This window comes from Pan troglodytes, chromosome 21 (genome assembly GCF_028858775.2).
Source record: "Pan troglodytes isolate AG18354 chromosome 21, NHGRI_mPanTro3-v2.0_pri, whole genome shotgun sequence".
NCBI lineage: Eukaryota > Metazoa > Chordata > Mammalia > Primates > Hominidae > Pan > Pan troglodytes.
The window spans coordinates 22,433,637-22,458,070 of NC_072419.2; the positions used below are offsets into that span (position 1 = coordinate 22,433,637).

The window sequence follows — 24,434 nt, forward strand, 5'->3', positions numbered from 1 at the left end:
TGCCCTGTATGTAATTTAGGTTTTGAAATGTTCCTTTTCCTGGACAGAGAATCGGTCCCAGAATATCAGACCTGTGTTTATTGGAAAACAGCTCTATCTACCGCAGAGCAATTTCTGTTGTCCTTATTAACAAAGATCTTTGGGAGGTGAAGGTCATTTCAGGCCAGTGCTGAACAGCAATGAATTTGTTAAGTTGTTTTCCGAATGCTGAAAGGAGATGGACGTCAAAACCTGGACATGAACTTAAGGCAGTTGGGCCAGGTTTAAACCTCGCATGATCAGTGGGAATTTGTGTACTTTATTTAATGGGAAGCCTCAATTGCCTTATATAAAAAGTGAGGCAAGTGTAGCATACACCTTTCAGTATTTGGGATGAGGATTACATGAGATAACACGTGGAAAGCATTTACCATAATGCGTAAGGACTACCACTACTATGATCTGTTTCTACTCATAATACTTCTAACATCAAATATGTGTTTTTTCCCTCACACTAAGCAATTCTCTAATTCTCCAGACACCAATTAGTTGTTCTACAATTTAAGTCAAGCCTTACACTATCTAGAGTGAGCATCAGGTGGCACAGATTAAGGACTCAGTCCCACAAGACTCCCCCCACTTCAAGATACCCATGGCAAGTCCAGGCAACCTGTACTTCTGACAGACCAGCTACAAAGTCATAAAGTTGAGGGGTTCCCATGACTCTTTCTTGGGTTTGATAATTTGCTGGAATGGGTCACAGAGCTCAGGGAAAACAATTTACTTACTGCTACCAGTTAATTACAAAGGATGTTGGAAAGGTTGTAAATGAACAGCCAGATGAAGTAGTGCATAGGGTGAGATCTGGAAGGGTCCCGAGCGCGGGAGCTTCTGTCCCCATAGAGTTGGGGTGTGCCACCGTCCTAGCATGTCAGTGCATTCATCAACATGGCAGTTCTCCTACTCCTGTTGTTTAGGTTTTCTATGGAGGTTCCATGACATTGGCATGATTGATGAAATCATTGGCCATTGATGACTGACTCAATCCCCAGCACTTCTCTCCTCTCCATAGGTCAGGAAATGGGGCCAAAAGCTCTAGCTCTGTAGTCACAAGGTTGGGTGCCCTGGCAGTTAGCCCCACCCTGAAGCTATCGAGGGGCCCACCAAGGACCACCTTATTATTAGGCTTAAACTCAGGTACGATTACAAGTGACTTATGAAACAAAAGATGCTCCTATCACTCAGGAAATTACAAGAGTTTTAGAAGCTCTGTGCCAGGTACCAGGATGAAGACTAAATATATATTTCTTATTTATATCACAGTATCACACTAAAGCATAGGAAGTTCTCAGTAAATGGAAAATAAATAGTGGTCAACCCCACCTTTACATATTTTGATGCCAAGTGTCAAAAAGGATTATTTATGAAACTCTTCTCACACAAGTTTCCATTTCCTCCTTTGTACACATGAGAGGGCCTGATCAGGTCAGAAGAAATCACATTTCACACCCATGGTTTTTTGAGCCAAAGGCATGGGGGTGTGGGGATGTAGGGAGGCAGGTTGGGATGCTTCCTGCTGGCAGTGGTGTCTCAAAGAGCACAAGGCAGGGAAAATAGGGGATGGGTGGAAGAGGATAGCTAGGGTAGAAGCAAAGGAAAATAAGTACAGAGGGGAGGCAGGGAGAAAGGGAGAAGGGAGAGTGCCATGGTGAAGAGCTGGACTTGCCAGAGCTAATTCTTGTAGGCAATATTAGGGTTTCTTGGAAGGAAATCCCCCGTTATGGACTTGGAAGGTAAAAATCAGTTTCCATAAAAGAGGAAGTATTAGATATACTAAGCTGGATCATGAAGAGGTAAAATATATGAAGATTAAAAAGAGGATGCAGAAAAGAAAAGGACAAAAATATATTAAAAATTAGTTCAACTCCTGCTGGGTTCTTCACGCTCACAGCTGATTAGAAGGTGGGATATATCTGTGTAACATATTTGTGTAGCCTGCTTAGCTCGAAGTCCTCATATACCCCCTACCCCACCACCCACCTTCCCACACACACCCTACTTTTGGGGAGGCTGGCTCTGGGCTTTTTCTCACTGATTCTTGGCCAGAGACAGCACTCCCTTGCCATGGGGGCTCTCTATAGAGGATGTGTGTCCTCATGAGAGGGCAGCTGGCTTCCCTGAGAGCAAGGCACGGGGGAGAGGGAGAGCATGTCCTGGCTTGAAGTGGCAGTCATTTTATAGCCTAATCTCAAAAAGGACATAGCATCACTTTGGCTGTGTTCTGTTCATTAGAACTGAGTCCCTAAACCCTGCATACACGCAAGAGGAGGGGACTTAAAATCCATCTCTTGAAGGGAGGAATCTCTATGAATTTGTGGGCATATTTTTAAAACCACCATCATCCCAAACAGCATTCTCTTTAGTTTCTTGTTCCAAGACTTCCTGCATCCCGACTATGTCTCTGTCTCTGCTTTTGGATTCTTTGAGATCTCTTTAAATATTAAATTCCACTTACTGACTTAAGTTCAAAAGCCCTTTCCAATACCATCTGAAGTCTTGGAATCAGTGAAAACATGTCAGACACGGGCACTTTGCTGTCTTGCAGAAAGTAATGACTTTGGTGGACAGGAGGCAGTTGGAGGTTATCTTAACAGAGGATCAAGCCAATTCCTACACTACAAGGGTAATCACTCCGCAATGAGTTCAGGTGTGCGGTTTCCTAGGCTGAGTCATCTCCTGCTATTTCGTCAGGTCTCCCCAAAACAGGGGTCAGTACACTTCTGTAAAGGACCAGATGGGAAATATTTTTGGCTTTGTGGGCCACATGTGGTCTCTGCCACATATTTTCTTCATTTTAATTACAACCCTTTGAACACATAAAAACCATTCTTAGCTGGCAGGCTGTACCGAGACAAGCCTGCAGGATGTAGTTTGCAGACCCCTGCACTAAAATAATCATAGAGAGGTGCTTGTCGTGTCCTTGGAAATATTTTAGATATGCTTCTCCATACCACCCAGCCATGGTAAGAGTCTTCTTTCTGTGTCTTTCAAATTTCCTAAAAGATCCAATTTATCTTACTTCAGACAAAGAGCTGGGAGTCCTTTTATCAGGTTGGATACATTTTACATAGGATTTCTCTCATTCCTTCAGGGAGACAGAAACAGGTTCAAAAATTAAGTCACTAAAATGACTAATGTGGTACTGTCAGAGAAGAATTATGAACCTGCAGGGTTATGGTCTCAGAAAACTCATATTGCGTTTCTGTGCATCACGTGAATAACAATAACCTTCTCCAACAAGCAGAGTGAAAAATGTGAGGACTACCAGTAAGTATTCCTTACTGCTGGCTAAATGCTGGCACCACACAGGCTTTCTATGGCAATGGGAATTTGTGTCAGAGTTGGCTTTTAATGTGGAAAATAATCCAGTTTCATACTTTGGCTTTTATGTCTTTGCTGTTTTCTAGAACGTCAGCATGCCTCGTGAATGACATTGAACACGCCACAAACCAAACCAAAACAAAAGCCTTTTCTGTGTGTCTTTATCAGCAAGTGAAATCAAAATTCTTGGATAAGAATTCTCAAAACCAAAAAAATCTATGTTTTATTTTTACCAGGGCATTAGTAAGAAATGTATTACTTAGCCCATGAGTTGACAAAAGAAAACGTATTAACATGTATGTGTGATTAATGAATTCATAATAAAAGAGGGAAAAAAGGGAAAAAAAAGCTGAAGGAAGAAACTAAAAGCTGTTCATCATATTAATGTTTTGTAGCCCCAGATAAGTAGTGCTGCTTTCTTATTTTACTCCCATGCCCAAACCTGTAGTACTGCGAAATTGCTGACTCCAGGTCCTACAGGAAAACCGTGCAGAGACTTGAAAACTCTTGCAAGCGTGGGGAGTTCTATGAATAAATAAATTGTTTAAAGGGTCAATGAATCAGGTATAAACCTCGTTTTGTAATCATAAAATCTGTGGTCTCAAGTCTGTTTAGCACTCTTAAGGTTTACCTCATAGGACTCACTATTAGTTGTAATTAAAACTGACCAAAAAATCATAATTTAATTGGCGTTAATAGGACAGACTTTGAAGGGTCATATTTTATTTTGGATACATAATGTTTCTTCCTGAAATTATTTATTCTTGTAAATTATTCTGATTTAAAATTTATTAGCCTGTTGTTGAAGAAATTATTTACTTGCCGTTTATTTGAATGGTTCAAGTAGTATATGCGTATATTTAAGTATTTATCCTAACATTTTCATGTGATCGGGAAAACTTTTGCTCTAACTTGACTATGTCACAAGACAGCATTTGTTACAATACCATTATTTGGGGGTTTTCATAAGAAAACCTATTACAGCCTAAATGTTAAAAATTAAGATCATTTAGACACTTCTAGAAGCAAAAATCTTCTGGGTTCCATAAAACAGGGAAATTGGGTTTATCAAGTCCAAGATCATCTGACATTAGTAATGAGAACTGGGAGAACTAGAATAGTTTATTCTTATAAGCAAACTGCTGAGAAGATAGAAAGACCTGAAAACTTTTCTCAAGCTGTTGCTGTAAGATTGTTCTCCTGCAGTCTTCCTTACGGGTAGTGCTCTATCATCCCTCCACCATCGGACTGTTTCTGTCTACTGCTGCCTGCTACATCCACTGCCTCCTCATGGGGCTCCACCTGTTTAGGGAGGAAGGGGCTCTGCATATTAAATGACTGATCCTAGAACCAATGAGGGGCTCTGCATGTTAAATAACTGACCCCAGAACCAATGAGGTGCTCTGCATATTAAATGACTGACCCTGGAACCAATGAGAGGGATGAGGCATTAGACAGACCGATTCTCATTTTCAATGAGTGCAGTCACTTGCAGAGATCTCTCTTTTCGTAGATCACAAGGCTGCCTGATATATTTTTTACCAAACATATTTCTGTGGAGAAAAGGCAGCTGGAATTCCTTTACATTTATCCAAAAAAAGGACATTTGATAAGGGCAAACTTCTGCAAATTGACCGATTTGGCAGAAAGAACAAAGAACATGCTAGAGTACTCCTTAGTGAGGGATTCATGTGTCGTTTTATGTCTATAGCATTGTACATACTGGCAATGCATAATTGTCTGTGGCCTACTCTGCCACCAGGAGAGAGGAAACAGATGTTCCTATCTGTCTTTTGATGTGGCTTCTGATACTTACATTGATTTGTCTAAAATAGCATCAGCTACCCTAGAAAATTTTTTTCCTAGTCCTTGAGTTGGTTGGCTAATTGTTTCAGGTGACTATTAAGAATGTGGGCCAGGCACGGTGGCTCATGCCTGTAATCCCAGCCCTTTGGGAGGCCGAGGTGGGCAGATCATGAGGTCAGGAGTTCCAGACCAGTCTGGCCAACATAGTGAAACCCTGTTTCTACTAAAAATACAAGAAATTAGCGGGTGTGGTGGTGTGTGCCTGTAATCCCAGCTACTCGGGAGGCTGAGGCAGGAGAATTGCATGAACCTGGGAGACGGAGGTTGCAGTGAGCCGAGATCGCGCCACTGGACTCCAGCCAGGATGACAGTGCGAGACTCCATTTGAAAAAGAAGAAGGAAAAAAAAAGGAATGTGATTATCATCTCAAGACGATCCACTGTCAGCGGGTATTGCCCTGTTACAGGGAAAAGACAGAGACCATTGGGAAGTGGACTTACAGAAAAAAAAAAATCACATAGTATTTTATTTATTCAAAGTGGAGTAAGACCCCAGTAAGACTTTTTGGAATAGATCTAATGAAAAATTGAGGGTAAATTTAAATTCAACATCAGGAGGTCTTAGCACTCCCTGCTCCATACAGTAATTATAGAACTGTGGTTATAGGTAGGAAGACTAGATAATTAGAGTGTTATCAGTAGTCATGGGAGAAGTGACAGGTTCATTACTAAATAAAAGTAATTTACCCTAAATTGAAAATGACAGCTGATGCCTTCTAAAAGCACAGCTTGATTAGAAAGAAACCATGAGGATATTGGATATATGTAGGAGAAGAAGGAATGGCAATAGATCTGAAATCACAAAATATATGCAGAAAGGAGATGACGGGGGTTAGAGTTCTCCTTTTGCTTAGGTTGGTCCCGAGGGCCCACAATAGGCTATATTCTTATTTATGACATAAGGAGAACAGATATTGGAAGCAACTGTCTCAGACCATCACTCAAAATGTACAACCCAGACAAGATCACGAAAGGAAAAAATAAGCTAACAGGGGGTATCAGGAAGTAGCAAAACTATATTAAAATTGACTGTTATATGCACATTTTACTTAAGAAAATCTTATACAAAATTTCTAGAAGTTATTCTAGAGGGATTTCTACTGGGCTAATTTTTTTTCTCTTCATCTATTTGACCTCATTTTTTATTAAAAGATCTCTGTTGCATTTCTCATGGTCACTGTAAGCCAGAATGTCCCCCTTGTTCCCAGACTCCACAACATGCAGTTTTTCCAGGCTGTCAGCTAGGGTGGAATGCAGGGTGGCATCAAAGCGTGGTGACTGACAGCTTGCATTTAGCTGGCAAATGATGAAGGCTCAAATCGTAATTCTGCTCCCTGCTAGCTGTGGGTGCTTTGGAGAATTGCAGAGACTAGAACAACATTTCTCCACCTAAAAAATAGAATATTCATTATATCTGTATTATTAAGTTGTTAAGAATGTTCTTCAGGATAATTCAGAGCTTTTGCAGTAGAGGTCGACACCATTCCTCATTCTTCGCATCTCCGTCCAACCACTCACCAAAGCCAGTTGGTTCAGTCTCTTGAATCTCTTTTCAGTCCATCCTGTTCTCTCCCTCCTCACCTGCTGCCCCTTTATCTCAGGCTTCTGCTATCTCTTGTGGAGTATTTCAAGCAATTTCAAGTGGGTCTTTCATGCTATTACATATTCCTACCCCACAAAACAGCCAGGTGAGAGATAACCCACCCATGGCTCCCAGCTGCCCCCGTAGACGTGCCTCACTCCCAGCAAAGAGCACAAAGCCCTTTCTAATGTGACCACGGTCTTCACCTGGCTTCAATCCTTCCCCACTCCATTCGTTGTCTGCTCCAGCCGTACTAAATTACTGTGACTCCCCAAATGTACATGCTTCCTCTCACCTCTGGGGCTTGCTCCCCACCCAGTGAAACATTCCCTCTTTCCTCAACTCATCCTACTTCATTTGCATGAATATTTCCCACTTAGATCCATCGTGAAGCACCCGCCATCGGCACTCCCGCCCCATAGGCCCCTCGTAAGTCTTCGAAGATGCCAAAGCCTTTCTCACATAAGAGTTCCTGGACGTGCTCTTCACTCCACCTAGAGCGATCATCCCTCTCTCCCCTTTTACCCCATTCATTCCTACTGATTAATTTTGCTTCACAAGTGCCTTAGGCTTATCAGCTCAAATGCCGCTTCTACAGGGAAGCCCTCTCCAATACTCTTGTTTGTTAGAAGCCATCTTAGCCACCTACAACCTACATTTCCCTTCATTAGCACTTATCATGATTGAGGATACTATATTTGTGTAATTATTTGGTTTAAGAATCTCTGAGAGCAGATCCCTCCAAGCACATGCTAAGACAAAGATTCAAGGGCCAGCAGTTGATCTGGGGAGTGATTCCCAGGAGGGGCCAGTAGGGAAGCGGTGAAGTGAGATAGAGAAGGGGAGGAAACAAAAACAGGTGCATGAACAAGTAGATTGTCCTGCGGGCAGCTGAGACTCAGTCCTGCCGGAGGACTCCGGGAAATAGTGTGGATGTGCCTCCGAGGAGTCCCACTCCAGGGGCATGGATGCCAGGGTAGGGGTATTTGTTCGCTCCCTCCTGTCCGTCATTGGTTGAGGGCTGCTTCTGGGATATTAACTCCCCAGCACCTCAGTATTGGCAGGACAAGCATCCTGTTGAGACCAGAAAAAGCCTTCGGGCCGCATATTCAGGAGAAGAAGCCTCTGGTGCATGCAGAAATCAGAGGTAAGTGCCAGGGACGATGGCCAGGGCTTTGACAGCTGTGGCTACAATATCCATCTGTCCCACTGGACTCAGCTCCACAGCTCTTTTCCCCACTAGTTATCTCTAGAGCAGCACTGTTCAACAGAAATATACCATGAGTTACAAATGCATATGTTGTTTTACATTTTTCAGAAGCCACATTTATAAAAAAGGTGATATTAATTTTAACACTATATTTTACTTAACCCAATAGATCAAAGTAGTATCATTTCAACATACAACCAATATGAAAATCGTTCCTTAGATATTTTACATTTTTTCACACTACTTTCAAAATCTGACATATATGTAACATTCATAGCACATCTCAATGTGGACTTGCCTCGTAGTCCGTGGAGTGCCCATAGCCATGTGTGGCTAGTGGCTATCACAGTGGGCAATACAGCTTTAAAGGACAGAGTCTGGGAGAGACTGAGACCTCAAAAAATACTCAGTGACAAAAGTCTCAGCTGGGGCAGTGCCTCCCCTGGGCAAATTTCACTGACCGCCTCCAGGACTGGAATTAGGTGCTTACGAGCACCTGCTGCCCTCCCTGCTTCCTCCAGCACAATGTTAGCTGTACCTAACTGGGTCTTGTGTTCACTCATCTGTCTCCCCAGCATGCTCCTGGAGGGGGTGGGCCCCCAACTTGTTCATTCCTGTGTCTGCAGCACCTGGTGCAATGTCCAGAACAGAGGGAGCTTCCCCAAAGTTTTGCTCAATGATGAATCCATTTTAAGATAAGGTGATTACATTATCATCTTTAGTGAAATTTTAGTGAAAAGGTAAATTCTATACATTGATTTTATGAAAAGTCTATTTTTGTCTCACAAATATTAGTATAGCCGGGAGGGATTATTCAACTCCTGGCTACAGAGATTCAGAATTTGGACAATGAACAATGCAGTAATAAAGTGGGCGTTCATAGCCACATGTAATTAACAAAAATAAATCGCAGCATACTTTCTACTTTTACCTGTTAATACTCTAGAGCCTAGACCAATTGTATTAGTCTGTTTTCACGCTGCTGATAAAAACATACCCGAAACTGGGAACAAAAAAAGGTTTAATTGGACTTACAGTTTCACATGGCTGGGGAGGCCTCAGACTCACGGTGGGAAGCAAAAGACTCTTCTTACATGGCGGTGGCAAGAGAAAATGAGGAAGAAGCAAAAGCAGAAACCCCTGATAAACCCATCAGATCTCATGAGACTTATTCACTATCATGAGAATAGCACAAGAAAGACCGGCCCCCATGATTCAATTACCTCCCTGGGTCCCTCCCACAACACATGGGAATTCTGGGAGATACAATTCAAGTTGAGATTTAGGTGGAGGCACAGCCGAACCATATCACCAATCATTCTCAAAGAGTGGGGCCACACTCATAGCAGCAGCATCACCCAGGAATTGATTGGAATTGCAGTGCTCAGGCCCTGTCCCATCTCCACTGAACCAGAACCCAGCTATTTGTGTTTTAACAAGCCCTCCAAGGGCCTCTAATGCACAGTGAAGTTTGAGGACCAGTACTCCAGATAGAGTAATTTCCAAGTTACTCCTTTAGAAGGAAAGCAGGAGATCTTAGACAAGAGCTTCCTGTGCCTAAAATTCCACACAAACAAAACATTTGGTTTATCTGCCTAAAGGTGTGTGGTTTCTCCACTTGCAAATTAATTTCATATGAAGTAAAGAGAATATGTTGAGATTTATTCTGGTACAATGTCAAATAGCGATTAGCAAAACATTTGGCTAAACAAAGCCATTACTGGAAATCTGTAATTTTTAAAGAGAGATTAAATACACATAGACCGCCCTCTTGTTTTTATACTTGTCAGTCAGCTTTGGGGTGGTTGTTGAGTTTTATCATCTATGGGATCATACTGAGGGCAAGAGCACATTTTTGGAAAAAGTTCATACAAAATCATGGGAAACCCATATATTGCTGTCATCCTGAACTTCAAAATTCCAAATCAGCATCTTAAAAGTTTTTTTCCTACTACTTGAAATAGCATGTCTCAACACGGAAGAAACAAGTATTTTAAAGGAAGAAAGTGGTAGAAACACAGAATTGGTTTTTGCTTCCCATGATAATATGGTGCTGTCCACAACCTCAGATATATGTGTATTGAATTATACCTTGGAGAGAAAATAAATTAGGCTATTCAGAGAGCAGGAGACTTTCCCTTTGTGAGTTGCCCCAGATAGACACTTGCACTCACACATGTACATCTTCAATCGTTGACTTCCCAAAGAGCCATTTGGACAATGACAAGTGGAGAATTGAAGCAGTTACCCCTTTCATCCAGCAAAAATACCCAACATTTATTCATGTCTACATAGAGGAAACAATTTTTTTTATTTTTCTCTGCATAATAATCTCTAGCCTCAGTTTCACTTTGTGCAGGCAGACACATCTCATGAAACCTTTGCATTCCTCTCCCTTCTGTCAACTCCTAAAGGGAAAGGCTTTTGTCTTCTGAATAGCCTAATTTATTCTCTCTCCAGCATCTTGAACGTTGTAGGTACTCAACAAACATTAATTGATGACAAAGCTATATAACAGCTTTTGAATTTATTCATGGGATGATTCTTCTATTTAAAGAACATCTTTATATACTTTCCATTCTTCAGCAAAAAAAAAGCAAAGAAAAAAAATGTTTCATCTTGCCAGTTCTGTATTTAACATCTGCACAGAGCACAGTGTGTGCCTGTTTTAAACAAATGTGTAGGCTCACTGGTTATCTAGATTCAGGAATGTAAAGGACAATACAGAGAAATGTAATTTTTAGAAGAAAATTTAAACTTAGGGCTTAATGAAAAAAATGCAGTTGCTGTTTTATCAGAGAGAGTGAGAAAGGGAGAGAACAAGGAAATCCCATTGTAATGCTATTATGCTAACCTCATTTTGGCCATGATTTTCCCAGTTATAGAGTGGACACCAGGTTATGTGCATATCTGAGAACTGGCATAATTTATCATCAATTTGCGAGCACAGAACAGCTAGTAGAATAACTGTGTCAGTATAAGTTGATTTCTAACCTCAGTTGTACCGTGAAGTCATTGGAAGACTTTGGGAAAGTTACTTAATTCTCATTTGTTAGTTACTTTTAAAAAACAGCCACATGAATATATTTCTTATTATTGTCATTCCTTAATAGTTATTGATTGTGTACAGGATGCTTTGTATCTCTGCAAGGCACTGCAACTTCCCCAGGGAAGCCCACATTAATGAATAGTGTTTATAAAGTACTTGGAAATCCTTGGATTAAAAACTGACGGTATCAGAGTAAAAGTATTTGTATTAACATGCCATATGGGAGAACCATATGTTATTTATTAAGAGGCTATGTGTGGTATTGAAAATAGCTCTCTGGTGCATCACTTTGTGCTATTTTTATACCAAGATATGCCACGGCAAGTTTTGGTACGCTTGGGTCATACCTTCAATGTTGAAATGCCTCAAAATTCAATCCTTCCACAGGTATTTGTTGAGCTCCTTATTGAGCACTTGACTCTCTGCTTACCATTACACAACACATATGGAAGGCCCAGTGGCACCTACAGTTTCATGCATTTCGTCTCTTTGAACACGTGTTATTAAACTGAAGTCCCCGTTAACAGACACACGGGCTTAAAAAATTACAGGTTCCATTTTTCCTCTTCCTTCTACATGGACAATGCTGTTTTGAGACACAATGATAGAGATAGAGCTGACACGATTGTCTTGTCTGTCCTAATGGTTGAAGACTAACCCATGAAGCTTGCACCCCTTCTGTTAATGGGGCATGGATGCAGCACTATTTGAGTTTATTTTGGGTAGAACTGGCAGCCAGGAGAGCACTGCCCAGCATTTCCCCAAACTGGCTACACATGCTGCACCACCTTCCCAGAAGGCTCTAAGTCATTAGTCTGGAGAACTATATTCTAACGAGTTCCATACAAAATCTGCCCCCGCCGGGGGAGGCAATTCCTTCTCTTAGCTAATTGCTCTAATAAGGAGACAATGGCAATGGGTGTATTATCACAAGGTCCTGAGATCTTATGTCGGGGCCAGCATCCTTGAAAAATTCTGTTCTAAATGACATGTGGAACCTCATGCTTCATAAAGTAACTGAAAGATCCTGGAATAGAAGATAATCTACCTCTTTTTTTCCTGATTCATTTGTGAACTATCCAGACAAGGCCAGGTAAGGCAAGAGCATATTTCATTAACTGGAGAATATTTATTGAACCCCTACCAGGTACTTAGGAAACATTGTTTCACAAAGCAGACAAAGACCCTTGCCTCCGTGGAGCTTACATTCAAGGAGGGGCAGGAACACATAAACAATGAACATGATACTTACCTAAATTAGAGGATATGATATATTAGAAGATGATGGACAATTGAAGAACCAAAGAGAAAAAGTTGATCGGGATAAGAAGGATGGAGTGTGTGAGGGTGGGGAGATGATGCAATTTTAAATGGAAGGTTCAGTACAGATCTCATTGAAAGGGGACATTTAAGCAGTAACTCGAAGGGGCTGGAGAGAAAGCACTGCAGGTGGAGGGATCAGGCAATGCAAAGGCCTGGGGAGAGGAGACTCCAATGTGCTGGAGGAACAGCACAGAGGCCAGCATGGCTGCAGCAACTGAACCAGCAGGATACTAGGAGAGAATGAATGAAGACAGAGAAACAACGAGGGTCTCCACCACGCAGGGTCTTGCTGCCATCAGAGCATTCAAGCAGGGGAGTGGTATGAGCTGCCTCACACTTTAAAACAAACCAGCTAGTAGGCTGAGAAGAGGTGTTGAGAACAAGAACTGAAGCAGCAAAACACATCAGGAAGCCATTGCCACCACCCAGGAGAGAGGGGATGGAGGATGGCCCCAGCCGGCACTAACTATTAACTAACTATTAATACTTGTGCTCCCCACACTTCACCATTTGATTTTTGGGAACCATTAGTTGAGATCAAAGACACATGAAATGTTTAAACAAATCCACAATTTAATGAAGTTCAAGCAGAAGCTGAGATAGATATCATACTTCATCTGCCTAGAGAACTGAAATACGATTCAAGGAAAAAATAATTACGCTTTGGGGGAAAATGAAATTTCCCTCCTAATCCCTTGACATGTGTTTATGGAGCCCTTAACAGATAAGGCACTGTGCTGGGTGCCAAGGACACCACAGAAAAAAGAGACATCTCTCTGCAGAGGGCTTATGGCTTAGCTCTTGCAGGTGAGCAGAGGTCTCAGGAATCTGCAAGGCAAGAAAGAGAGACTCCAGGATTTGGCATGATCTGGACCTGTGTTTAAGTCTCAGCTCTGCCACGAACTGTGTGACTTCAGGGAAGTGACTTTGATCTCCCACAGCCTTGATTTCTTCATCTGCAAAAATGGAGATAAAGTCAAATACGATGGTATGACGTTCATGGTTATGTGTGTGAGGTGTGTGAGCGTGTAAAGGCCTGGTGCAAAGGAGACATCTATAGGAAGCGGCAGCTACGACTCCTGCTAGGTGGAGACTATTCACTGCACACCTTTTTATCTGCACTAAAAGATGCACATGAGGCTTTTCATTAAAACAATGAGGCAGCCAACACGGAAACTTTTCTAAGAGTAAGCTATTAAAATAGATCAATCAGCTAATGACACCTCCAGACAAAATTTGTAAAGATTTGGAACTAACATTCCCTCCCTCCTTTCCTTCCTTCTTTCCTTTCTTCCTAAAGCCATTAAGCAGGACTGAGAAAAGTAGGTGTTTGCATTGGAGAGAGGATGGTGCTGAGGGGTCACAGAGTTTGGACAGAGTCGGAAGGGCTTCTCTGTCCCAGACTACTGTGAACTAAAGAGACACAACAACTGAATGCTGTATGATCCTAGATTGCTGTTAGGTTATTCTTGAAAATTGGCGAAACACAAATGTGATCTGTAGCTTAGATAGCAGGAATGTCATCTATGTTAATCTTTTGATCTGGATGGTTGTATTGTGGTTATGAAAAAGAATGTCCTTGTTTGTAGAAAATATATACTAAAGTATTCAAGGCTGATGGGCATGATTAGGACGTGATTATGTCTGCAACTTACTCTCAAATGGTTCAGGAAAAAAAAGTTCTTGTCCTGTTCTTGCAACTTTCTGTTGCTTAAAATTATTCCAGAATAAAAATACCTTTAGCAATAAACACAAAACTTTAGAGTTGTAGCACTGCACTCACTTGATATGAGTGCCAGAGGGGTTTGATTCTCAATATATGTTGTGTTCAATGTTAATTGAGTTAATCCAGATGAGATTATCATTTCCCACATTTTTGCTGTTTCATAATTTACATATCTTACCCAGACAATAAATAGTTACATTTCTAAGTAGGCAGTAATAGGCCCCAACATCAGCTAAGGCTGGGTTGAAACTGTCCCCTGCTGCCATCACTTGCTAGCTGTGGAATCTTAACACGCCTGTGTCTCAGTTGTCTCATCCATGAAATGCAGATAATAATACCTGCCTCGTGCAGTTTTTATGAGAATGAAGTTTGATAACCTTTGCAAAGCATTTAGACACTGAGTGGAACATATGCAATATTCAATAAGTGTTAGCTGGTATTAGCTAATATTCTGTTGCTCATAGAGCTCTATAGTTAAATAAACCATAAACATCATTATATTGATGGCAGTGCAGACTCTTTAAGAGCATTCCTCTGTTATATCAGCTAATTTTACTTTTCAAATATGTACCTTCTAGAGAATTTTGGAACATATGAGATGAAAATATAGATGGGGAAATACAAAATTAAAGACTAGATTTTTTTATAAAAGAGTGCTAATTTTTTTTAAAGTTAACTTAAAGCCTTCCTGAGCTGACAAAAATAAACATGTGTATTAATCAGCTATTGCCATAATAATGCTGTGCAATAAATCACCCCAAAATGCAGTCCCCTACAACAAAAATATTTATTCTCATGCTCACAGGTCTGTAAGATGACTATGGTTCAGCTGATGTAGGCTGGGCTCAGTGGGGTGGTTCTACTGCAAGCTGTGAGTTGCTTGGGCTTGGTTCCAGACTGTGACTTGGGTTCAAACTTGCTCCATGTATCTCTCATCCTCCTTAAGCCAAGAGCTACAGGGGCATCTTCTTGTCATGGCAAATGTCAGGAACACAAGCAACAAATCCTTTTATGCAGCCCATGTAAATCCTTTGCTCACATTCTCTCCACTAGCATTTCATTAGCTAAATTAAGTCTCATGGTCAAGTCCAACATCAATGGCATGGAAATATTCTCTGCTCACAGTGGGAGGACACTGATTTTATATATATATATACACATATACACACAATCTTATTATAGGGGACTGAAGAATTAAGACCAATAATCTAATCTGCAAAGCACTGGTTTTGAATTGTCCGTAGTCTGTCTGTGCCCAGAAATCTATAGACCTTTAGAAGAAAAGACAGCAGTATACCAGCAGGAAGTACACATCAGATTGTTTCCCCAGTATAGCGATGGATTTATTTAGACTTATGTCTTGTTTATCTTCCTATCACCATGTAGCGTTCACAAAAGGAACTACAAATATCAGGATAGCAATCCGTGATCATGTTGTTGAGATTTTGCCCTTACAAAACTCTCCCATGTAGAGTCAAACATGGACTGCTTTCTTATCATAGTCACGTTGCAGCAGGAGCCTCTTATTTTATTTCTATAAAATTTCTGCAATGTTTTTGCAAACAGTACACATTCGATAAATATTGGTTGAAAGAGTAGGAGGCAGAGTACTAATATGGGAGAAATTAGAAGGACACAACCAGTAGAATTCTCACAGGTTTCTGTGCTTTTTCAGCATGGGAAAGTAAAGTGTTATATCACACTCGACATGAATGCTATGGAAATTTATCATCTGAAGTAAATATGTGATCTTAAAGGAATATTAACTGAGAACATTTAGCTTCTATGTGGCATTATTTAAGCTAACAAAATAGCCTCGCACTTCCCTATATTTCTTCACCGTTATTGTAAGGCTTTTAAAATCCCTTCTAAAAACCTCAAGTTTACACATCCCTCTACTTAACTTTTTATTGTTTATGTGCTTCCTGTGACGATAGCTAGACAGACAAGGCTGATAAAAAAGAAAGCTTGTCCTTATCAAAGACTTACGGGTAACTGTGTTAATGTGCCTTGCTTTTTCTACCAGTGGAAGCCCCCTATTTCACTAAGAACTCACCCATTTGCAGCATTTAAAATGGATGGAAAGTTATAAGCCAGCCAAAATGTCCTTCTAAAAGAATGAAATGAATGACTAATCTAATTGCCCAAGAATGCATATGCTGGGCTTGGAAAATAAGCCTTCTACATTGGTTCCCCCTGCTGGATTTGAGGATGCACTGTCTTGGAAATTGATGAAAGCAATATACCTGGACCTTTTTATCTGAGGACATGTTACTGGAATGGCAAATCCAGCATTCTTCTAGAAAGAATTTGCTCTGTGATAAACGTGCCAAGTGTTTCTTGAGTTTGCTTCCCCAGGGCAGAAATACTGCAAATAGAAAACAGTGCCACTGAGACTCAAAGAGAAAACAAAAGCATGCCACTCAGATGTCTGTTCTAGGGAGGGGGGTAGCACACAAGGAACTAAGGGTAAAAACCCAGAAGCAGTAGACTAGGTAAACTGCCAGACTGGTTGTTACTATTAGAAAGCTGGATTTCAGGGTCTGACCATGGATTTCCTTCTTATGCATTTACAACTATTAGAACCAATTCCTCACCTTTCTGTAATTTAACTGCTGTTTTTCTTTCCCTTCTTATCTTCCTCACTTCATAAGTAATCTCCCTACCCCTACTCTGTAGAAGATGTGGTAACCAGAGTAATTTCAAAGGAAGCTTGTCACCTGCAAACTTCATGGCTATTGTGAAATGTGTTAAAAGGTCTGTCTTTTGAGGGAGACAGAGAAGCTGGCAGATTTTTCCTGCTTGACTCAGAGTCCATTTGGTGGGAGGAAAGGGACAGATATTGGCTAAGTTTTTGGCACATGCTCCTGCACCAACTTGGCCTTGTTAAGACAGCAAGAACAGCAGAAGTGACTATTTCCTCCCTAAGCAAAGGCCAATGCTGTTTCCTTCATGGAGAACCAGAACAGGGAAAATATCAGATAATCATGTAGTACTTGTAAATATGCCATTTAGAACACTGAATTTAAGTGGCATGCAGAGCCACCCCAGGTTCTCATATTATATTCAGGCCAGGTGTGGTGTCTTATGCCTGTAATCCCAGCAGTTTGGGAGGCTAAGGTGGGAGGATTGCTTTAGGCCAGGAGTTCAAAACCAGCCTGGGCAACAAAGCAAGACCCTTTCTCTCCAAAAAAATAAAAAATTAGTCAGGCTTGGTGGCATGTGCCTTGTAGACCCTGCTACTCAGGAGGCTGAGGTGGGAGGATCGCTTGAGTCCAGGAGTTAAAGCCTGCAGTGAGCTATGAACATGCCACTGCACTCCAGGCTGGACAACACAGCAAGGCTCTGTGTCTATAAAAAAAAAAAAAGTAGTTATATTGTGTCCACCGTCACAAACGGCACAGGGCTAAGCCAACACAGGGGATCCTGTACGTATATTTATTGACTGCATTCTTCGCCAACCTCAGAGTATCATTCTTTTTTCTTTTTTTGTCCTTCTATTATAAACTTTTTTCCCCATTTAGGTCAAATCTAAATGTTTCCCCATCTGAAACTTTCTTCAATAGGTTGTTTTCCAGAGCTGCAGGTAAAATGCTTCCCCACTGCTTCTGAGGCTTTTGTTTCAGCTCTGCTACTAGTGGCCTCCTCTTGGGAGGATTCTCTTGCCTCGGAATTAAGAGTTGGTAGGAGGAGGAGATGGCGGGTCAAAGCACTCAAGCAAGACAACGTTAAGTGATTCAGTCCTGCTTGTGGGTCAGGAATTTTTAAAGGGCTCAGCTGGATGTCTCTTCTGCTCCTTGTGACACTGGCTGAGGTCACTGCTCAGCTGCATTTGGTTGGCAGCTGGCAGGGTGGAAAGGTTCAAGAAGGCTTGGCTCACAGGTCTGGCCCTTCATGCTCCCCACACATCTTTTCTCCCTCTCTCCATGTGTCTCCCTCCATTTGGCAGGCCAGCTTCAACTTCTTTACAGCATGGGGACTGGCTTCCCAGGGGGAGAAAGTAGAGGCTGCCAGATCTTGCAGGGTAGCTTGTAGGTCCCAGAATATCACTTCCACCATATTTCATTGGTCTAAAGAAGTTTCACAGCCAGTCAGGACTTAAAGAGAAGGAATGGGCTCCACTCCTTCAGAGACAAAGCATTTGTGGCCATCTTTAACCCACATGAATATTGGTTGGTAACTTCTGCTTCTGTTTTCTGTACTTCACTATATGTTTTATACTTTATTCTTATGTCTTTGTATAAATTCATCATTTTTATTTGCTTCATTTTCCAAACCAAAAGCAATTTGGAGACCCTCCCAGCAATGAGTTATAAAACCATGCCTATACTTAACCTTCAAAAAGCTTATTATTTCTACAGATAAATCCACAGATATAGTAGCTATTTTAAGAAAAAAGAAAGTTTCAGATAGTTGCTAATATACAGCCTTCATTGCACCTGACCAGTTATTTTTCAGATAGCTATATATGATAGCATAAACTCAACCAACATAATCTGTTCAAGACAAAATATTTTATAGCATAGGTATGTTAGACTGCCGTATGGAAGTTAAGTGAAAATTGACCTTTTTTTTGCAGCATATATCATACAGAGAAATAAAGGGTGAGAAACTTAGCCAACCTTCCTTACACAGTGCATGTTACTTAAGTCAAGGGAGAAAAGTGGACTGGAGTTGAAGTTTCTATTATATTTTGGGAAATGCCGAGCAAGGAGAGACTTGTTACCGGGACTGCTGAGTGAATTTTGTTTACTGCAGTTAAACATTTCATCTAGCAAATCATGTGAGAAGGGATGAGTATAAATGCACTTATTTATGTAGGTAATTTTTCTGTTTCATGCCTCTGATTCATCTCTCTGCCTGGCTTTATGGGGAGTCATGCTACATTGGTTACAATTAATTTCAGTGCTGCATATTAGCCGTAAAGAGATATTTCACAAATTGACTTGATGCATTTTTTTTCCTCTGTGGTTTTCTTGAAAGATGAGAACGGTCCAGAGGAGAAGCAAAGTGTGGAAGAAATGGAAGGGCAGAGCCAAGATGCAGGTAGGCTCAGATTTCTTTTGAGAAGTCACCTAGGCCTCATCTGCAGAGGTGAACAGTAACTTCACTCAATGCTATTGTCTGAAAATGCTTATACATTTCACCAGATGAACTCCAGTGTTCATTCAGGGTCTCCCTCAGGAAGCCACCATCTCCGATAACTATGAGTTGAGTGCTTTCAAACAGAGTGACACATTCTCACATCTCATTCACCAATTCAATTTTCTGCCCTATAACAGTTTGGCTGGCAAAGCTCTAAGAGGGACGGGCGGAGGTTGAAAGTGCCAAGGCAGAGCTTGGCTGAGTTAGGTCAAGCTCAAATTAGTACATTTAGCTTGAGGGAAAAAATGAAATAAAAACTGATGAAAGGAAATGAAGAAGAGGCTTGGCCTGCACAGTGAGTAGAATGTTCTTTAGTGTATTGCATTAAATTTTGAAGAGCTATGCTTCAGGTTATTTCTCTGCATATTGCAGGAGATGGTGCGATGGCCCTGACTACCCCACACACAGAGCTCTAAGTAAGATCTAAACCCTTCCTGACACCCCCTCTGTTCACTAAAGGACAGATGTGTCCATTGAAAGTTTATATATTCCACACTGTAGATTATAAATTGAACATTTTAAAATAAAATAGCACTTAAGGCTCAAAAGGGATTGAAGTCACCTGTGATTTATTAGCTCTTCCTATCCATTTTTGTACTCAGTCATGCTCTCCTTTAAAAGAATGGTAGGCACAATCATTCACTCACCAACATAACCAGCAAAAAAATAAAAATAAAAATCCCTGTTCCCTTTAGTTTCCCAGTTATTCTCCCAACTCTAATAAGCCCCATGGAGGGGCACTTTTGAAATAGTGAGCCCTACTGTTTGCCAAGCACATCCTAGGCCATATGCTGAACTCTTGGAATTAAACCAGGTAGTGTGATAAGTTTTTCACTGTAAACTTCTTACATTAACCTGGGAGATTTTGCTAGGGATCTGGAAGCTTTTATTATTAACCTGGAAGACGGAATTGAAGAAGGCCAATCAGAGAAAGCACTGAAGCAAGGCAGCAAGGACTTTGTGTACCTGTGACTGGGTCGGCCGGCGTCCTTTGCTGCAAGATAGTCCTTACAATGAAATGAATTTCTGATGCAGAAAACTGTTGTTATCCAACCCTCCCCCACCCCCAACCCACACATTCTGCTCCATAGCAGATGAGTGAAAAGCTGTCACTGTTTTTATTGTTTGGGGCTGACAAGTATTAGTCAACAAACTGCTGACAGCTGAGGCCATTCTGTGACTGTTGAGGTTTCAAAGGTTTTATTCACTCACTATCGTGTCCCAAACTGTTTTTTTTTTGTTTTTTGTTTTTTGTTTTGTTTTGTTTTGTTTTTTTGAGATGGAGTCTTGCTCTGTCACCCAGGCTGGAGTGCAGTGGTGCAATCTCGGTTCACTGCAACCTCTGCCTCCTGTGTTCAAGGGATTTTCGTGCCTCAGCCTCCCAAGTAGCTGGGACTACAGGCACGCACCACCATGCCCGGATAATTTTTTTATTTTTAGTAAAGACAGGGTTTCACCATGTTGGTCTCGAATTCCTGATCTCAAGTGATCTGCCCGCCTAAGCCTCGCAAAGTGCTGTGATTACAGGCACGAGCCACCACACCCAGGCCCAAAGTGTCCTTATTGACAGAGATTGTTTCCCATCCCTGAACATACATATACACACGCACACTCACACACACATATGCATGCACTCACATACACATGTATGCATGCACTCACATTTGCCTGTGTTTGATTTATTCATCTTTTCCCTTTAACCAGTTGAGAACAAGTAGTTTGTAGATTTGAGATCCTTTTGCCTGTGAGGAGGGAGTGGTAGAATGTCAGCCCTCTTCTCCAGCCCTTGAATCTGATAGCGTTATCACCACAATAGGGGCACTTCTCAATGTGAAGAAGAGTCCTAAATGCATCCCTGAGTGACTCCCCTTGCTTTTCCAAGTGAGCTCGCCGGCTGGCACAGAGGCCAATGGCAGAGTCCACCTATAATCCTGGCCAGTGTCAACACGCATTGTTACGTTCACACTGCTCATTTCTTATCCTCCCTAATCAGAGCTCAGAGAAATCGAAGATGTGGTTATGGGTCGTTAAAGCTCTTTTGACCTGCTGGTAGTTTTCCAAAATAAAAGTATCTCCTTTTCATTCAATATAATTTCCAGCTTCAATTTTGATTATATAGCTCTGCAGGCCTCTTACACATCATGAAAAAACACAATCTTATAACAGTGTAATCCAGCAGTTTTGACTGTTGTCATGATCAAATCAGATCAAAGTTGTAGATAATATTCTTCCAAAAAATTTAACAAATACATATCAAGGGTTCATTGTGTCATAGGCACCATTCCAGGCACTGAAGAATAAACCAACAACCAATAAAAACAACATCTCTGTTTCTTTGAAATTTATATTCTGGTGGGGGTTCCAAACAATAAACAAATAAAAATGATAACAACATCAATAGTGATAAATGCCTTGCTGAGAAATAAGGAAACATAGAAGGAATGCCCAGAAGGCAAATTTCCATTGTCTGGGTTTGGGACGGACTCTCTGAGGAAGTGATAGTTAAAATGAGATCTAAATGATGAGATAGTGACAGAGAATTCTGTTCCAAAGGACACCTGACCTGCAAGTAATAGTACATGCATCATGGACAAAAGATAGGCTAGAAAATAAGGGATTTGTGATTTGCTTCCAAATATGTGTTAGTTTTCATGCATATGTGAGTTATCTTTAGTTCCCTGACCCTGCTACTACATAAAAAACTATGAATATGTGTGTGTGCATATGTACTATATATATAGTTTATATGTATAAATATACCATATATGTATAAATATACTATATATAAACTATAGATCCAGGTAGTATATATACACATATGTAATGTATGTGTGTATATATACACACATATGTAATGTGTGTGTGTGTATATATATATAGTTTTTCATGTAGTATCAGGGAATATGTATATATAACTATGTACATAACTATATATCACTATTATATATAAGTATATAGCTATACATATTTTCTGCTACTATATGAAAAACTATATATACACTATATGTGTATATGTATACTATATATACCCTATAGTTTATATATAGTATATTTATACATATAAACTATATATATACTCTCTATATATACACATGTGCACACTATAAATACTTTTTTCTATAGTAACAGGGTTATAGAACTAAAGATAACTCATCTATGCATGAAAACTGACACACATTTGGAATCAAATCACAAATCACATATTTTCTAGCCCATCTTTTGTCCATAATGTGTATATATATATATTCCTTTTCCAGTTATCAGGTATTAAACATTGCAAATGATTTTAGTAATCCTGCCTGTCTAGATTTACTGTTTGAATGGGAGGGAGTAGGCTAGTTAGCTGTTATCCTGGAGGCCAAACATGACTAGAGTCACTAGGGGCTGATGACACTGAGGAGAGAGAGGTCTACTCTAATGCAGTTCATTGTTGCTGTGAGGGGAACAGAGAGTTCCATGTCCTTAGTCCCCATTTTCCCATTCTGTTCTCGGGTGACATGAAAGTTCCTGGTGGCTTCTGGTGACCTGTGCCGAATGCTCCCCTTCTTCCAGGCCTCTGTGCTGACAGCCATCAGAGCTGCTCCCTGCAGTTTGACAGCCTGGCATAATGGAGCAGGAGTGCTGTGCTAAGAAAAAAACAAACTTTAGAAACACGCACATAAAAGCACTTTGTAGGAACTTGCAAGGATATGCTTTCTTTCACAATCTGTTATCAAGAAAAATAATATATCATCCTTTGAGGGATGAGGAAGAAACAAAATGCCAAAGGATACTACTAGCAACAAGTGGCATTCTTCACTAAGAAATAGATTGTAGCTCATTGGTCTCTGACTTAACTGAAGGTTCCTGTTTCACTAACTATAAAAGAGAGTCCCAAACCACTAGCCCCTTCAAAGAGCATTCAGTGTATTCAAGCATGCGGCAGGCTCATGCTTTCTTTGGTGGAGAGTGGAGGGAGGTGCAGGGCAGGAAAGCCACAGCTGGACTTCTGGAAGGATGAACTCTGAGGCAGTGTTTCTTTTCTGCTTTATAGATGGTGTCAACACTGTCACTGTGCCCGGCCCTGCTTCAGAAGAGGCAGTTGAAGACTGTAAAGATGAAGGTATGAGGCTACTAACTATATCTAATAATTGCAGACTCTTAAAAGAGACTATTTGGGCTTGTTTACATGGAAAAATGAAGCAGCAAGTCAAATATAACTAGGTTTTCTTAAGTGTCTCTGTTTCCAATATAATTGACTACACCACCTACTCTCTTTTATTGCATACCTAGCCTGTATAGAAAATTTATATATATATATATATATATATATATATATATATATATATATATATATGTGTATATATGTATATATAACATTTACATTTGTTCCTTTGGAAAATAACTGTTTATGAAATGAGAGAATGATCAGAGAAATTATGTTTAGAGATGTTTATTTAAAACACCAGAATTAATCAGTTCTGCTCTTTACAGCCACTCATCAGGAAAAGATTTGAAAGAGTGGCATTTGAGGACCACCAACCAGGGAGCACCATTTTTCAAAAAAGAAATGTTTGAAAGGCATCCTTAGAAATGAATCTTTGGCAAGAGCATCATTCTCCATTCTGTCAACAGTTACTATGAGAAAATGTTTCTGACCCAAGTATTTCCAGAAAAAGTAAAAAAAAAAAAAAAACAATTTACTTTTCTAGGAGACAGTTTGAGGAAGGAAGAAGTAGGGAGACATTGATCTGGGGATGCTACAATTAAAAAAATATATATCTAAAGGAAAACAAAATAGTGCTTTTTCTTCTCTCTCTAATGGTTCATTGGCAAGTCCCCAGATGGAAAAGTAATATAGGCTTACCTTGTTTTCTTGCACTTCATTTTACTGTGCTTTGAAAATATTACATTTTTTACAAATTGAAGTTTTGTGGGAACCCTGCATCAAGCAAGTCTGTCGGCACCATCTTTCCAACAGCATGTGCTCATTTCGTGTCCCTGCGTCACACTTTGATAATTCTCACAATATTTCAAACCTTTTTACTATTATTCTGTCTGTAATGGTGATCAGTGATCAGTGATCTTTGGTGTTACTATTATAATTGTTTTGGGGTGCTATGTACTGTGCCCATATAAGATAGTGGACTTATTTAGTAAATGTGGTTCTGACTACTCCACTGACCCACTATTCC

At 40.5% G+C, this 24,434-nt stretch overlaps 1 protein-coding gene and 1 long non-coding RNA gene across 15 annotated transcripts in view; one reads left to right on the forward strand and one right to left on the reverse strand.

The window, feature by feature from the left end:
- MACROD2 (mono-ADP ribosylhydrolase 2) overlaps nt 1-24,434 on the forward strand; it is a 2,047,165-nt gene that overhangs the window by 1,906,411 nt on the left and 116,320 nt on the right. For all 13 annotated transcript variants that reach the window (XM_024352108.3, XM_063803019.1, XM_063803020.1 and 10 more), the window contains 2 exons: nt 19,099-19,161; nt 23,294-23,362. In XM_024352108.3, the coding sequence (XP_024207876.1) occupies nt 19,099-19,161; nt 23,294-23,362 (132 nt within the window). The remainder of the gene's footprint in view (nt 1-19,098; nt 19,162-23,293; nt 23,363-24,434) is intronic.
- The window catches only part of LOC134809177 (uncharacterized), a 101,173-nt gene that overhangs the window by 28,054 nt on the left and 48,685 nt on the right, over nt 1-24,434 (reverse strand). The gene's annotated exons all lie outside the window — the stretch shown is intronic.